The sequence below is a fragment of the Vicugna pacos genome, chromosome 34 (assembly GCF_048564905.1).
Source record: "Vicugna pacos chromosome 34, VicPac4, whole genome shotgun sequence".
Lineage (NCBI taxonomy): Eukaryota > Metazoa > Chordata > Mammalia > Artiodactyla > Camelidae > Vicugna > Vicugna pacos.
The window spans coordinates 10,357,146-10,370,983 of record NC_133020.1 but is presented as its reverse complement, the minus strand read 5'-3'; the positions used below and the strand labels follow the sequence as shown (position 1 = coordinate 10,370,983).

At 38.9% G+C, this 13,838-nt stretch overlaps 1 protein-coding gene across 8 annotated transcripts in view; it reads left to right on the top strand.

The window, feature by feature from the left end:
- PLEKHA5 (pleckstrin homology domain containing A5) overlaps positions 1 to 13,838 on the top strand; it is a 212,134-nt gene that overhangs the window by 138,269 nt on the left and 60,027 nt on the right. For all 8 annotated transcript variants that reach the window (XM_072954697.1, XM_072954689.1, XM_072954687.1 and 5 more), the window contains 3 exons: positions 4,868 to 4,968; positions 7,911 to 8,026; positions 11,681 to 12,148. In XM_072954697.1, coding sequence (XP_072810798.1) covers positions 4,868 to 4,968; positions 7,911 to 8,026; positions 11,681 to 12,148 — 685 coding nt within the window. The remainder of the gene's footprint in view (positions 1 to 4,867; positions 4,969 to 7,910; positions 8,027 to 11,680; positions 12,149 to 13,838) is intronic.

Genomic DNA, 13,838 nt, shown 5'->3' with positions numbered 1-13,838 from the left:
TTAGACACCCCATTCTCCCCAGCAAATGATTTTAGAGGATTAGCGATTACTGTGATTAACAAATAAAAAAAGTTACAGAGAATGTATTTATTATGATCCCTTCCAACACCTGCCCTTCTTTTCTTTAAACAATGGCAACCTCCCTGAAACATTGAGAAAGTTGTAGGAGGCTGTTAATGTTGGTGGAGAGAAAATAAAGGTATTAAGTATGGAGCAGCAGTCCTCATCTCTCTTTTTTTTTTTTTTTAATGTTTTCTAGTTAGTAAGTTGTTGATGAATAGAATTTTAAGTCAGAGTCCAGAGAAGTGTCTGTTCATGTGCTGCGTAGATCTGTTAGCTACCACAAAGTTAGTCTAACAGTGAAAGGGGTACACAGAGCATGCTTTCTGTAGCAATCCGCTTCCGCTACGATATAAAGTCATAAATCTGGATAATCACTCCTTCCCTGCTTTAAAGTCTGGTTGGAAACAGTCACTGAAGAATTAGATTGCCAATGTATAGTTAATAATTTGTAACTTTTCTAGAGAAGTATATCACAAAATACAACAAGATTTCAGAACCAGTTAGCAGTTTTAAAATTTACTTTGTGATGGTGTCCCAAAAAGGTATGGTAGATTTCTAAGGTCTTCTAGCAAAGCAAATATATGTATGTTGACCTTCAGATTTTGAAATGACTAGAATTGTATTCATCTTTTCCCCTCCTACTGCGTATTGTGGTTGAGAAGTACTGCTGAGTCAGAATTAACCAAACCTATAAAGTTTCATTTTGTCATAGAGACGTTGGTCAGGCTGCAGTTGTGGTATTATCTTTAGTTAAGTGCCAGGCTTACTCCACAATTTTCCTTAAAGGTTTTCCCACTCTTTCGGAAAGTCAGGATTTGTAACTCAGACATTATTCCTGAGCTTATAATTTGTACTTCTCTCTCTTTTTCAGCACGTTTTATAGACTATTTAGAACTCTGGATAAGAGCAAGAAAGTGTTTGTTACCGCTTCTCATACAGAAATTTCTTAATGTTAATTTGCAACAAAAAGAACACCAAATTCCTTATAATTTGCTAGTATTATTGCTCATGGAAAGAAAGGTGTTTTCTCATCACTGTTATTAAAATAGAAAACTTAATTTGAAAAAGTAAAGGTGAATTCAGAAGCCACATTGAGTTTTGAGATTCCATATTATTATTAACCATATGCATTTTACATTCAGGGTACTTATTAATTTTAATACAGTTACCCAGACAGGAGGAATATAAAAGAGAAAGTATAGAAAGGAAAGAAATACCATTTAACTGACTTCTGCTCTTCAGATTGTTGGAGTTGGAAGAAAGTATACTGTATTATACACTATTTTATCAACAGGAAATGTCAGATTTTAAATAAAAATATCAGATTTGAATGAGATGAGCATAATAGCTTATAATTTTTGGATTACTTACTATATGCCAAGCACTGTATGATCTATTTCATCTCTTCCTCATAACCACCGGAGAAGATGGGAAATCTTATTATGCCCATTCACACAAGAGGAAACCACAGGCAGCAAGATCCACTTGCTGGCCTGAAGTCTCACCTAGCAAGTCTCAGAGCTAGGATTTGCACCCAGACAATTCTCCCAACCACAAGTTTTTGCCCCTACCCAGATCGCGCCTTCTCTTGTACCCTGAATACAGCAGCCCCATTCATTTCTTCTGTATGTCTCAAAGTATCTGATACACTAACATATAGTGTGCTGTCAGACTTTTTTGACAGATTGGTCTTTGTTTTACAGATACAGAAAATAATACAGAGAGAGAATAAGTGAATTGCTACTTGCTGTCTACAGTAGGTTAGCATCCAGTACCAGATGGAAGCCACTGTTCTTCACAATATAGCAGGCATACCATGAACACTGTGATGAAGCACTGAAACTGCTCTCTTCTATAGTCAGTCCCTTGATAAAACTTACCATGAGATGTAATTCACTCAACAAATATTTATTGAGCAGGACCTGCTTCATTCCAGGGTTGTCAAAAACACAGTGAAAGAAAGCTTCCGTGAAGCTTATAATCTAGAGAGGACAGGAAGGAAGTAAATAAACTCAAATAAATAAACAAGACCATGACAGGTGCTTTTAGCAACATAAGGTCATGTTAGATCTCCATGACCAGGGGGAGCCAGAGTGAGCGGAGTATTCCAAGCATGGGGAGCAATCGGGCAGAGGCTGTAAGGTAGAAGTATGTGTGGGATGTTGAGGGAACAGAAAGAACCCAGTGTACCAAGCTGGGGGATTAGCAGTAGGGAAGGAGACGGATGGGAGAAATGGGAGATCACACCAACATAGGATTCTTTTGGCATCTGGATTCTGCCCAAAATGCCATAAGGAAGCAATTGTTTATTTTTAAGCATGAGAGTGATATGCTTTGATTTACATTTTGAAAAGCTCACTCAAGCTGCTGTTAGAGAATGGATTGTAGAGGGGAAGGAAGGAAACAGTTAGGAGTGACCGTGGAGAAGTGATGCTGGCTCTAGACTAAGGTGGTAGCTAGCAGTGAGCTCTGTTGATGCGCCAGACATCTTATTAGGTAGGAGGATGCAAAAATTAACAGTGCACACCCCTGTCCTTATGGAACTCACAGATTAGCTGAAGGAGTCTGAGAAAGAATGTTACAGTGTTCAGTTCTGTTGAAGGAGTGTTGACCAGGCCTGTGCAAGGAAGGGATTAGGAAGTAAGGATGATCTTGACAAAGGACTTAGCACGTGCAAAGCGTGAGTGAGCATGGTGTGGTTGCAAAATTACACACAGGACTTAGGAATGAAGATTATGTTCTGATGACCTGGCAAGAGTAAAGGCTAAAAAGTAGATCGAGGCACAAAAGGCATTTGTTTGCCATTCTAATGAATTTAAAGTCATCTTGAATGTGAAAATCATATCAAGATCAAGTGTCAGTTTTAGGAAAATCTCCCTAGCACTTGAACTAGAAGCCAAGAAACCATTAACAAAGTATTGCAGTATTCTGGGTGAGGAAGGATAGTATTCTGGTCTGTAAGCTGTTGACCATCTACCCAGCTGTAATTGTGTGTATCTCTTGTCTTGTTCTCCAAAGTCTTTAAAGCAGAAGAAATGGGGGATCTGAAGTGTCTCTTGAATCCACTAAAATGTTGAGATTCATATGGTTCCTGTCCCAGATTGTGTTCCCCAGGAAGCAGCCCTGTGGTGCTCAGTGTACATGAGGCTTCCTGGGGAGTATTGTTGGGACCAGGACCTGTGACGGAGAAGTGACAGAAGGAGGATGGGGCAGAGGGAAGTTCAGGCTGCTGTGCAGTCTTAAAGGTCTGCCACCCCCACCCCCAACGAGGAGTTCATTCGTTCCACAAACGTCACTCAGTACCCACCCTTGGCTTGGTAGTGTCCAAGGCTCTCTGAGTAATAGAAAGTAAGACAGTTACCTAGGTCAGGCTTGATAGAGAACTAAAAAGAAGAGTGCCGTAATTAGGAACATTGCAATAATCTAGCAGAGGACCCAGGATGGTCCTTTGGCAGGTAAAGATTTTATATGCTTTTGGTTTGATGTAATAACGGCAGTATTTATTGAACACTTACTGTAGGTTGAGTGCATTCTTGAGTTCATTATGTCTGTTAACTCATTTAACCCTCACAGCGAGTTCTTTTGCAGTAAGTCCTATTCTCCTCAGTTTTATATTTGATGAAACTGAAATACCCAGCATCAGTAAATTGCCCAGGATCTCACAGCTACTCCGTATCTGCCTGGGAAATAGTCCACGACAATCCAGTGAGGTCACCCTCATGTTGCATTGCCTCTGCATATTCTGAAGTAACTTTAGGAAAGTCAGTTTTTCCTGTTATGCAACATAGAAGAATGCATTATTTGATTAAAAAATGATTTTTTAATAAAGATGCCTTCATGAGCTATTTCTGTTTATATAAACATAGAATTGGATTTAAAATTAGAACATGACTCATTCTTTTAAATTGATGACTGCTTTCTACCTCTTTTTTTACCTTTTAGAGTAAATCTGCATTTTTTGTTCATTCTTTCTTGTGTTAGTGAACTATATCTGAATGAGTATAGTAAAAGCAAAATTTCATTCCATTATTATGGGAAACGCTATAGAAGTAACCTATTTAATGCAATTTTCTTTTGAAGTTTCACCATGTATTTTAGAAATAAGGGAAAAATAAATAAAGTCCCTTGTTAAATTTATAATAATAAAAAACACAGCAAGCATAATAAAAAGAATTATTTCTCATTTATGGTTATTCTCACTGGTGAGTTTATCAGCCTAATGCGCAGCTTTATTGACTCATCTTTGGCTCTGTAACAACGTACTATGTATTTCAAGTTTCATAAACATCTCTGCCCCCAAGCAGCAAGTTAATAATGTGAATCTATACTGTGCCAAGATTAATATTTTGTCATTTTCCTAGGATATTTTATGTGTTTGCCTTATAGGCTTGTAATTTATCCTCATAACTGTGTTGTGTATCGTAGTGACTGGTAAAAACAACCCTTCAAGGATATATGTTTAAAAAGCACATAATTTTTATAGCACAATTTAAAATATGTATTTGTGTATATATATTTAATCAAAAATTTTTGAGTATCTACTACTATTGTTCTAAGTGTCTTCAGGGAGTTTAAATTCTCTTGGGGAGCGAGAGATGATAAATAAAAAACTAAAACGTACAGTGTATCAGAGGTACTGCAGGGACGGGGGGCAGTGGTAAAGTTCCAGAAAGAGAAGGGAGGGCTCTGGGATGGGTCAGGATGGGAAGCACTTTAAAATAGGGCAGTCCCAGTAAGTTTCAGGAAAATTCACTCTGCTTCATGAGAATTTAAAATTCTAATCAGATGTTCAATTATATCTTAGATGAGAAAGAAGAGGGTATTCTGGGAAGCATACTGTTACCTAGTTTTCAGATAGCCATGCTCACCTCCGAGGATCACATTAATCGCAAATACGCTTTTAAGGTAAGGAAATAGTCATACTTTTTTATTCCACATTTGAATATTGCATTGATTTAAAAAAATAGATGTTGACCATGGATTTATTACCAAAAGACATTTCAGTTATCATCATTTTTATTTTTTAAGTGTAATAGTTGTCTTAGAGTTGAGAATGTCCCTTTCATTAGGAAGCACGTACTCAAATACTTAGGGGCCGGGTGTCTTTATGTCTCTGCCTTCACATGGTTCCAGATAAAACAAAGATGTTAAAATGATGCTAATAATTGATAAATACAGCTGTAGGTGTCCTGGTGATCATCGTACTACTATTCATTAAAGGTTACTGTATGTTTGAATTTTTTCATGATAAATTTGGGGGTAGTGTGTTTTGCAGCATAATGCATGTGCCTTCATGATCTTGCAGAATATTTGCAGAGATGTTCTTGGGTCTAAGTACGCCATGAACATCAGGTCCTTTTGAGAGAATGTTACAGTTGAGACGTTAAATCTAAGCAGACCTGAGCCCCCCTCCCCTGACTAACAGCACCCACCCATCTCTGTGATGTGCCGCTTTGAGCACCCGCAACTGAGAGGCCACTTTTGTGCTAAGGTGGTTATTTTTTGTTTTCAAAAACCATGTTGCATTCTTTGCTTTATGATTATGGCTGAAATCAATGTCACCTATTTTTTAAGATAGTTTTAAATTAAGAACTCTAAAAGGTTTAATGTAAAATTTTCATTTTAAGAGAAGGCGGGGAAATAGGGTAATATTTCACTGTTACTTAACAGTGAAACTGTTTGTACCATTATAAAGTTGATTCAATTTTTAATTCCTATCCATTTATAAAGACTACTCAGGACTGCAGCTGATTTACAGTTTTTGCTAATTAATGTGTACATGATTAGTCTGTGGAGAAAAGACCGGGAAAGGCAGAGTGATGGGAGGTGGTGGATGGCCTCAGGGAGAACGTGGTGTCTGAGCAAAGGCTGCTGGTTTCAAACTACCTATTTCAATAAATGTTATGAACAGTATGAACCAGAGAAACAGAATTAAATATTTTAAGATGTTATAACTTATAAAAGTTTATTAAACTGTAAAGCTTAATACTGATAACTTAAAATAATAACTTTGTAAAGCGCAATGCAGAACTCGGTGATACTGACACTGTTATTTGGGGATGGGTTTAAGTTTTTTTCTTTACTCGTCAACTTGGCAAATATTTATTGAATTTGTACTTTTCATAGGACATTTTGCTGAGTTTAGACTCTGAAAAAAAAAACAGAACATTAAAATAGTAGTAAAAGTGACCATGCATGTTAAGTATATTGTCAGTTTAATTATTTGGTTTAATTTTCATTTTATCTGTAACAAGGATAATAATTTCTCTTCCATATTCTATCTTCTGCGATGTTTTCTCTGAATTTGTGAGCCACTTCTACTGCTCGGTCTGTTGGCACTGATGCTGCTGCCTTCACGGTGGTAAGTAGAAACTGTAGACAATTGTTGAACAAAACTGTGGAACTTACGGCAAGATGGAGAATGCGGCTGTCCTCTAATGGACATTCCCATTTGACCCATGACGGGCTTGGGTGTGGTCTGTTAGTATCTTGAGTCGTGGCTACAACTGGGTATTTGCACCAGCCCAGTGTTCCTCCCATTGACCCCAGATATGGGCAGTGGTCTTGATCCATTTCTCCAAACAAAGCCCCACTCACACAGCCCAGTGACTGGCGGTGGTGGTTTTAGTCACCGTAACAGCATGTAGCATTTGAGCTGCTGCTTTTGCGTGATTTCCGTAGATAGTTTTCTATCCTGTACGTGGTCAAGTGAGCTTTGTTGGCCCTGTGGTTAATTTGATAGTTTTCTATCCTGTACGTGGTCAAGTGAGCTTTGTTGGCCCTGTGGTTAATTTGATCACTGTGTTGACTGAATTAATTTCTGTCCTGCTTCTGAAAGAGACTTGGAAGAAGCTAATTTGACATCGCAGACGCGGTGGGTGGTCAGGATCTCAGAGTAACGTGCGTGGCTCCAGACCTCCGCCCTCACCTTTTCAGAGTTAGCAGGCTGACTGCGTCCTCAGAACTCCTCTTCTTGCCTCACTCTGTGCTGAAATAGCTTTTGTTCATTTTTCCTTGTCTGTCAGGGTCGAAGAGGGAACTGTCGCAGGCATTTTAAAATGGAAGCTAAGAATGGTTCCCCCACAAACTTTCCCACCTCGGCCTTTGTTTTCTGCTTGGCTGCAGCACCTGCTTCCGCCCAGGGCTCCACCCAGGGCTTGGGGAGCGGTCCCTCTGTGGCACCTTTATTTTATTTTCCTTATGTTTTCCTGGATGGAGGCTTGAACCTCTGTAAAGAGGGAAACCTACTTACCAGTAACATAGGCCTCCTTCCTCAAACCCAAAATATTTACATTTTAACTCTGAAACTTGAGAAGAAAAGCTGAAGGGCAGTGCCATTTGGGGTCATTTGTGCATCTTTGTGTGGGTGGGGTGTCTGTAAGGATTAGGCAAGATGCTTTAACAGCAGCACCTTTTGAGGACTAAAGGAATTGCTGACACAAGAGGGAAGGGCTGTAACATGTATATTTCAATTACCTTTGTTGCTGGTTACTCTGAAACATTCTTGAACAGAGAGGTGTGAATTGCAGTAAATGGAAATTGCTAGGGATGTGTGCATGGAACAGGAATGACTCAGCGTGTGTTTCTTGTCTCCTCTCCGTCCTGTATACCTTTTTTTAGAGAAAAAGATAAATGATAAAGTTAGGAAACAATGTAATATGTTTATATTTTTCAAGATCGAATTGTATATTTCTTACGTCACTCGTTTCTATACCCGTATGTAAGACGAGTCTGCGTCCTTTGAAATTTGATGGTAATGACCTGTGTAGGGAACCACTTAATTTTCTTTCTTTTTCTTTCACAGATCCCATATATCTCTTTAAAATGATCGTGTCATTTTCAATCAGGCAGCCCATCCAAACATGCGGACCTATTATTTCTGCACTGACACAGGAAAGGAAATGGAGTTGTGGATGAAAGCTATGTTAGATGCTGCCCTGGTACAGACAGAACCTGTGAAAAGGTAAAGGCTTGTAGGGGACGTGGTGGTGATTTCCACTTACATCTTTTATTCCATGCCTCTCAAGTGTGTCATTGTCATAATACGTATCATTTTAGTAGCCATGATATGAAACCATTTCTTCCTCAGAAAGCAAGGACTGATACATGTTCTATATTAAATGAATACACCTTCAGTTAGTTTGAGATAACCACCTGCATTTTTATTCCACCTTCTCTATTCATTTTCACCTATTGTACTTAGGTGAACCCAGAATCCTAACATTCCAACTGAATGTTCTTTCTTCTTACAGAATTACCTTTAATTTCCGGTAAGTACATTTTTCATTGTTATCTTAAAACTACACAAGACAGTGTTTTTTTAAGTTCTAAATCTTAGAATTTATATTCATGATTCATAGTATTTTATACTATGCTGTATGTATGTGTTCAAAGTTTAATAAATTGGAATAAAATTTTTTGATATGTTTCATTTCTTTGGCATTTCCTGGTGAATTCTGATTGTTTTATGGCGAAATGTCTCCAGAAAATCACTCATCAAGCAAGTAGATTATTTCTAAGTGTATCTACTTCTTGATGAATTCTACCTTCTTTCTTGCAAAACTCCAGTACTCAGATTTCTTGATCATGTAAATATGTACTGTTAAAATTGACCTAAATGTGATTTTTCCCCTGCTTTAACATATGAGTCATTTTAATATTCAGCTGTATTAAGAACTAGTGAGAGGAACCCTGTTTTTAAAACTACATAAATAGCAGCTGAATAATGTGCTTTAAATTTTTATATATATTCTTATAATTTGAAGAAAGATCTATGATGCAATTAAATTTTTATTCCAGTCAGCAACATTTGAGCACAAATCTTATGTAAGGAAGATGCTGCTTTGCAAGTTTTAGTCTTTTTTCTCTCTTCTCAGGAAATTATAGGATTGTTACAGTGTACATCTATTTTTTTTAAGTGTACATATTAATAAAGTCTTTTGACTTGGTGGTTTAAAGGTTCAAGCTGATACTATATAAGTAAATTTGCATTTATTTTTTAGAATATCTATTCCAAATCAACTGATCACTAGTAATTAGAGGTAGCAAACAGTGTGGAGGAAAAGGAAAGAAGGCCCAAGGTTGAACTCTGGACACCTATTTGTAAGATAACCACCCCAACCATATGCATATTCTAGGTTGAGAGCTAATGAAAAGAAAATCTGCTTTTGGAATTCCGTATATAAAAATAACCAGAATGGACATGAAGATGAGGTGATTAACACTGAAAGCTAGAGAAAATTTGTAGGTGAAAAAAATTAACTGAAAATCTTAAGGTAATAGTAACTTAAGTAAATTTTCAGGGAATTGTTTAGAATGCAGAAATTAGTGTAATAATTAAAATGTGTTTGTGATTTCTAGAGAATTTCAGTATTGTTTTCTTCTGTTTTGCACTCTAAAAACTAGTAATTGTTCATAATTTATGGTGATAAAGATGCCATTCAGTATTTTGTTTTGACTTCTGACACCTGTCTGTTGATTATGTGCCCATAGCAATTTTTAGCCAGTTGCGTTGATATAATTTGCTTGATTAGGCAGTAATTACTGAACACTACCTATGTGCCCAGCCTGGTGTCAGTCACCATTATCTTGTAGAAATTACGTCTTTTATTCTACTTCTGGCTGTTGACATTTTTATCCTGCCCTGTTAGTCTTAATCACTCAAACTGAAGGTACCTAACTACCGTAATATTTCATTTCGTAAGTGTGGGGAGATTTTGTTTACTGGGTTTTCAGGTAATGGTCTCCCTTTCCTGTTGGCCAGAATACTTAAAATATTTACCAGGGCATATCACCTCCGAGATAGAACATCCAGTTTTTAACTAGATAGTTCAGTTCTTCTGAATTTATAAAGTATTTAACCTATGAACTACACTGTCATAGTCCCCTAGTGCGCAGATATTGATGGCATTTTAAAATCTAACTATAATACACATTCTCTGAAAAGTTCCATCTCCGGGCCCGTTATTTCCATTTTCTGTATTTGCGTGTCTGCTCTACAGTAACTTAAATGTCACTTTTTAAAATTAGATCGCAAGTTTTACATTATTTATGCTTTCTTAGCATACATTTCTGAGTCAGTTTTGGCTCCATTTAAAGAAAAGTCAGTGTGTGTCTTTTTTGATTACATCTCTTTAATCTTTGGGGAAAACAAGTCATTGTGGTTCCAATTTAAAATAATAACTTTAGGTAGACCAGAGGTAACTAACTTTAAAAGGCGTTTTCAGATATTTGATAGTTTTTAGAAATCTTCCTCATTCCTGAATTTAGCAAGGATAAATGTGGTTTTAGTGTAAATCTCTGACTTTTATCTTTCCAAGGGAAAAAAGCTCGATAGCGTATCTTAACACACTTTCCCAGTGTCTAATGTTGCTTCCAGTCTAGCAGCTATGAGTTGTATCTAACCTAATGTGGATAGTCCATAACTTCACTCCCAGAAAAATAGTCCCATTTCTTTTTTTTTCCCTCCTCGCTGACCGTATTCCTAACTAGACATCTCTGTATGGCTGTATATGCTATGTATGGGCTGTGTATTCCCTCCACATCACTGAAACTGGCAGCAATACCACACTTAGGCTCCAATAGGAGCATTATTATGTATTGAGATGTACAAGGTTGGTCAGTTCCTGAGAGGCCTCCCAGCATGGTGTGATCTTGGCAGTTTCACGCAGGTTCAGACACTCAGCTTGGTCTTGTCAGAGCCTGGAAGCAACTGGTCTCAGGAAAGCTGATTCTCATCCAAAAGACCTAGAAATAGCAACCGACATGGTGAGCAGTAAACTGTCTGGTGGCCCAGGCACACGCTGTTAAGCAGCAGATTCTTCCTGTGGGGAGATGGACACAGGGTGCCAGATTCTAATCCAGAATTGCTCGATGAGATGGAATGATAGTGGTAATAAAGTCTGTTGCAGCCACTGACTGGCTCGTCTGGTCCTCACAACAGTCCTGTCACCTTGGTGCTACAGTTCTCCCCACTCACCAAAGGGGAGAGTGAAGCATGGTAAACGTGCGCGCCTTGCCCGAGACACAGCTTATAAGAGGAAGAGCTGTAAGCCGAGCACATGCAGTCTGGCTGCAAGGGCTCTTAACCGAAATTCAGGTCCTCTTGAAACCGGCACAGAAAGTCAGTCAGTCCTATGGTGCAGATCTTTGATAGCATCAGAATATAATTTCCATTTCCACAAGCCAGAGTCATGTTTGTCTCATGATGAGGTAACCCTCCTGGCTGGGAACCATGTTGTTTATTTCCAATGACTGGCTACTGTGGTCTTTTAAGTGTGGACATTTGTGGTTTCACTGTCAAAGGGCTGTCTTACTTGCTTTCTTTCCAGATTTCTAGTGGTGGGGATGGGACACTCATTGCTTTTTTTATCCTCCAGTGCTTTATACACTGTATATTTTATGTTTAATTTTTTTCCCTTCTATTTATATACCTTCTGGTGTTGTACTTGAATTTTTATACCACGACATTAGGGATTTGTGCAGACTTGTCTTCTGTGACCCTGTAAGTTTTTTTGGTGAAGTCAAAGGTAATTTTATGTTTTTCCTAGATCGAGTCCCAGAAACAACATATGCATTATTTCATCTGACTTACTATGGCTTTCTTCTCTGATTTCAGAGTGGATAAGATTACATCTGAAAATGCACCGACTAAAGAAATCAATAACTTTCCCAACCATAGAGTGCTAATTAAGCCAGAGGTCCAAAATAACCAGAAAAACAAGGAAATGAGCAAAAATGAAGAAAAAAAGGCATTAGAGGCTGAAAAATATGGATTTCAGAAGGATGGCCAAGATAGACCTTTAACAAAAATTAATAGTGTAAAGTTGAATTCTCTGTCATCTGAATATGAGAGCGGGCCAACATGCCTGGGTCAGACTGGACACTACAGGCCAGTCAATGTGAACAGTTCAGAAAACAGAACAGTCAATGTTAGCCTGGCAGATCTTAGAGGGGGCAGTCACCCAAACACAGGGCCCTTACACACAGAGGCGGATCGAGTCATACAGAGGACGAATTCAATGCAACAGCTGGAACAGTGGATTAAACTCCAGAAGGGGAGAGGTCATGAGGAGGAAACCAGGGGGTAAGTGTCTTGTTGTTATGTGTTGTGAACTCGGGTTTCTTTCCTGTGTTGTTGGTTAGAGACTGATTTCTGAGATACCGATTCAGAGAATTAAATTCAGGTTGTGTTTTAGATATTACGGCTTCATTACTAATCTTTTCTTCATGGTACTCGGATATAAGTGTTTGTTCTCTGTCTCTCAGTGTTACAAATGGCAAGGAGTCATCCTCCGTGGCCCAGCACGAGGGGAGGCCTAGGCTGTGGGTACAGATGGCATGTTTGTTCGGCATAAGGAAGGGCGCAGGACTCACCCCTATACACACACACACACACAGCAAGACTCACCCCTTTACACACACAGACACCCCCCAACACACCCACAGTGGGAACCTGTCTTCACTCCCCACCGCCCTGCTCTGTCTTCCATTAGTTTCTGCAGCCGTTGTAATGCAAAGCTCTCTCAAGGCAAGTAATGTGGAGACCGCCAAGGCGTATGCTCTCTAGTTCTCAGTCTCATCCCTTGGCTTTCTTAAACTCAGCATGCATATGACTGAGTATTATATCTATTCATCTAAGCGTTTATTCATTCATGCACACACTTGTCACTTGTTCTTTTGCATGTTCATTGTATAACTACTATATAGAAGTCATGGGGCCAGAAAATAAAACAGTGAAAAGATACAGTCCAGGGTTCTCACAGAGGCCCTTAGTCTAGTGGAGGAAAAAGTTAAATAAACAAGTGCGGTACATGGTGACAGAAGAACAGGATGCTGTGAGAACGTGTTTCGGGGACAACCAGCACGATCTAAGGGTCAGGAAAATCTCTCTGCAGGAAGGATGGTATGCTGACGTTGGTTTAGATGTGCAGACCTCCAGAGCTGATAGCAAGCTGGGAAAGGAATCCAAAGGCCTGAGTCTGATGTAGGCACAACTGCTCTGATGATGAGTGAGAAGGCAGGCTGGAGAGAGAAGCCAGGAGAGATGTGTGCAGATTACCACTCCTGCCACAAAATCTGGAGAGTGAACTGGAGAAAGTTTCAAAATGGTTGGAATACGTGAAAGGAGCAGAGGGAAGGGGGTGTATCCACGACGTAATTGGCAAGACTAGTTGAGGGCAAGCTAGTCTCACTCAGGTCTAGTTTGTGTGGCTGGGGGAAGTCAGGAATGACGCCCTGCTCTTTGGTCTTGTCATCCAGCTTTGTCTGGTGCCTTTCACTGCATAGAAAAGGTTTGGGAAGAGAGAAAATAATGATTTGACAGGTTAGATTTGAGGTGCCTGTAGTCTGTATCTCCCAAGAGAGATCTGGATTGAATGAAGTTTGTGGTGTCATCACTGTATCAGATGTACTTAAGGATGAGAGTAGATAAATTCGTTCAGCAGGAGGCTGGATAAAACAAAGATTCCAAGGGAAAACCAGAAAGAGTATTCACATTTAAAGACATTAAAAAAAAAAAGGGATGAGGGTGGGTGGCCTGCAAAGGAGACCAAAAATAAAGGCCAGAGATAAGAAGTGCCTGTAGATAAGAAAAAGTGTTTTGTTAGGGGAGAACCTGGAGATGCAAGATTTATAAAGTACTTTAAGGAACTAATGTACATAAAATTAAGTGAAGAGTTACTGTAACTCTTACCTCTTAGTAGTAGGAAACCAGAAAACAATGATGTTAACTAACGTTTTGATGAAGAGAAGAGGAGCTTTTGTCACAGTGGCCC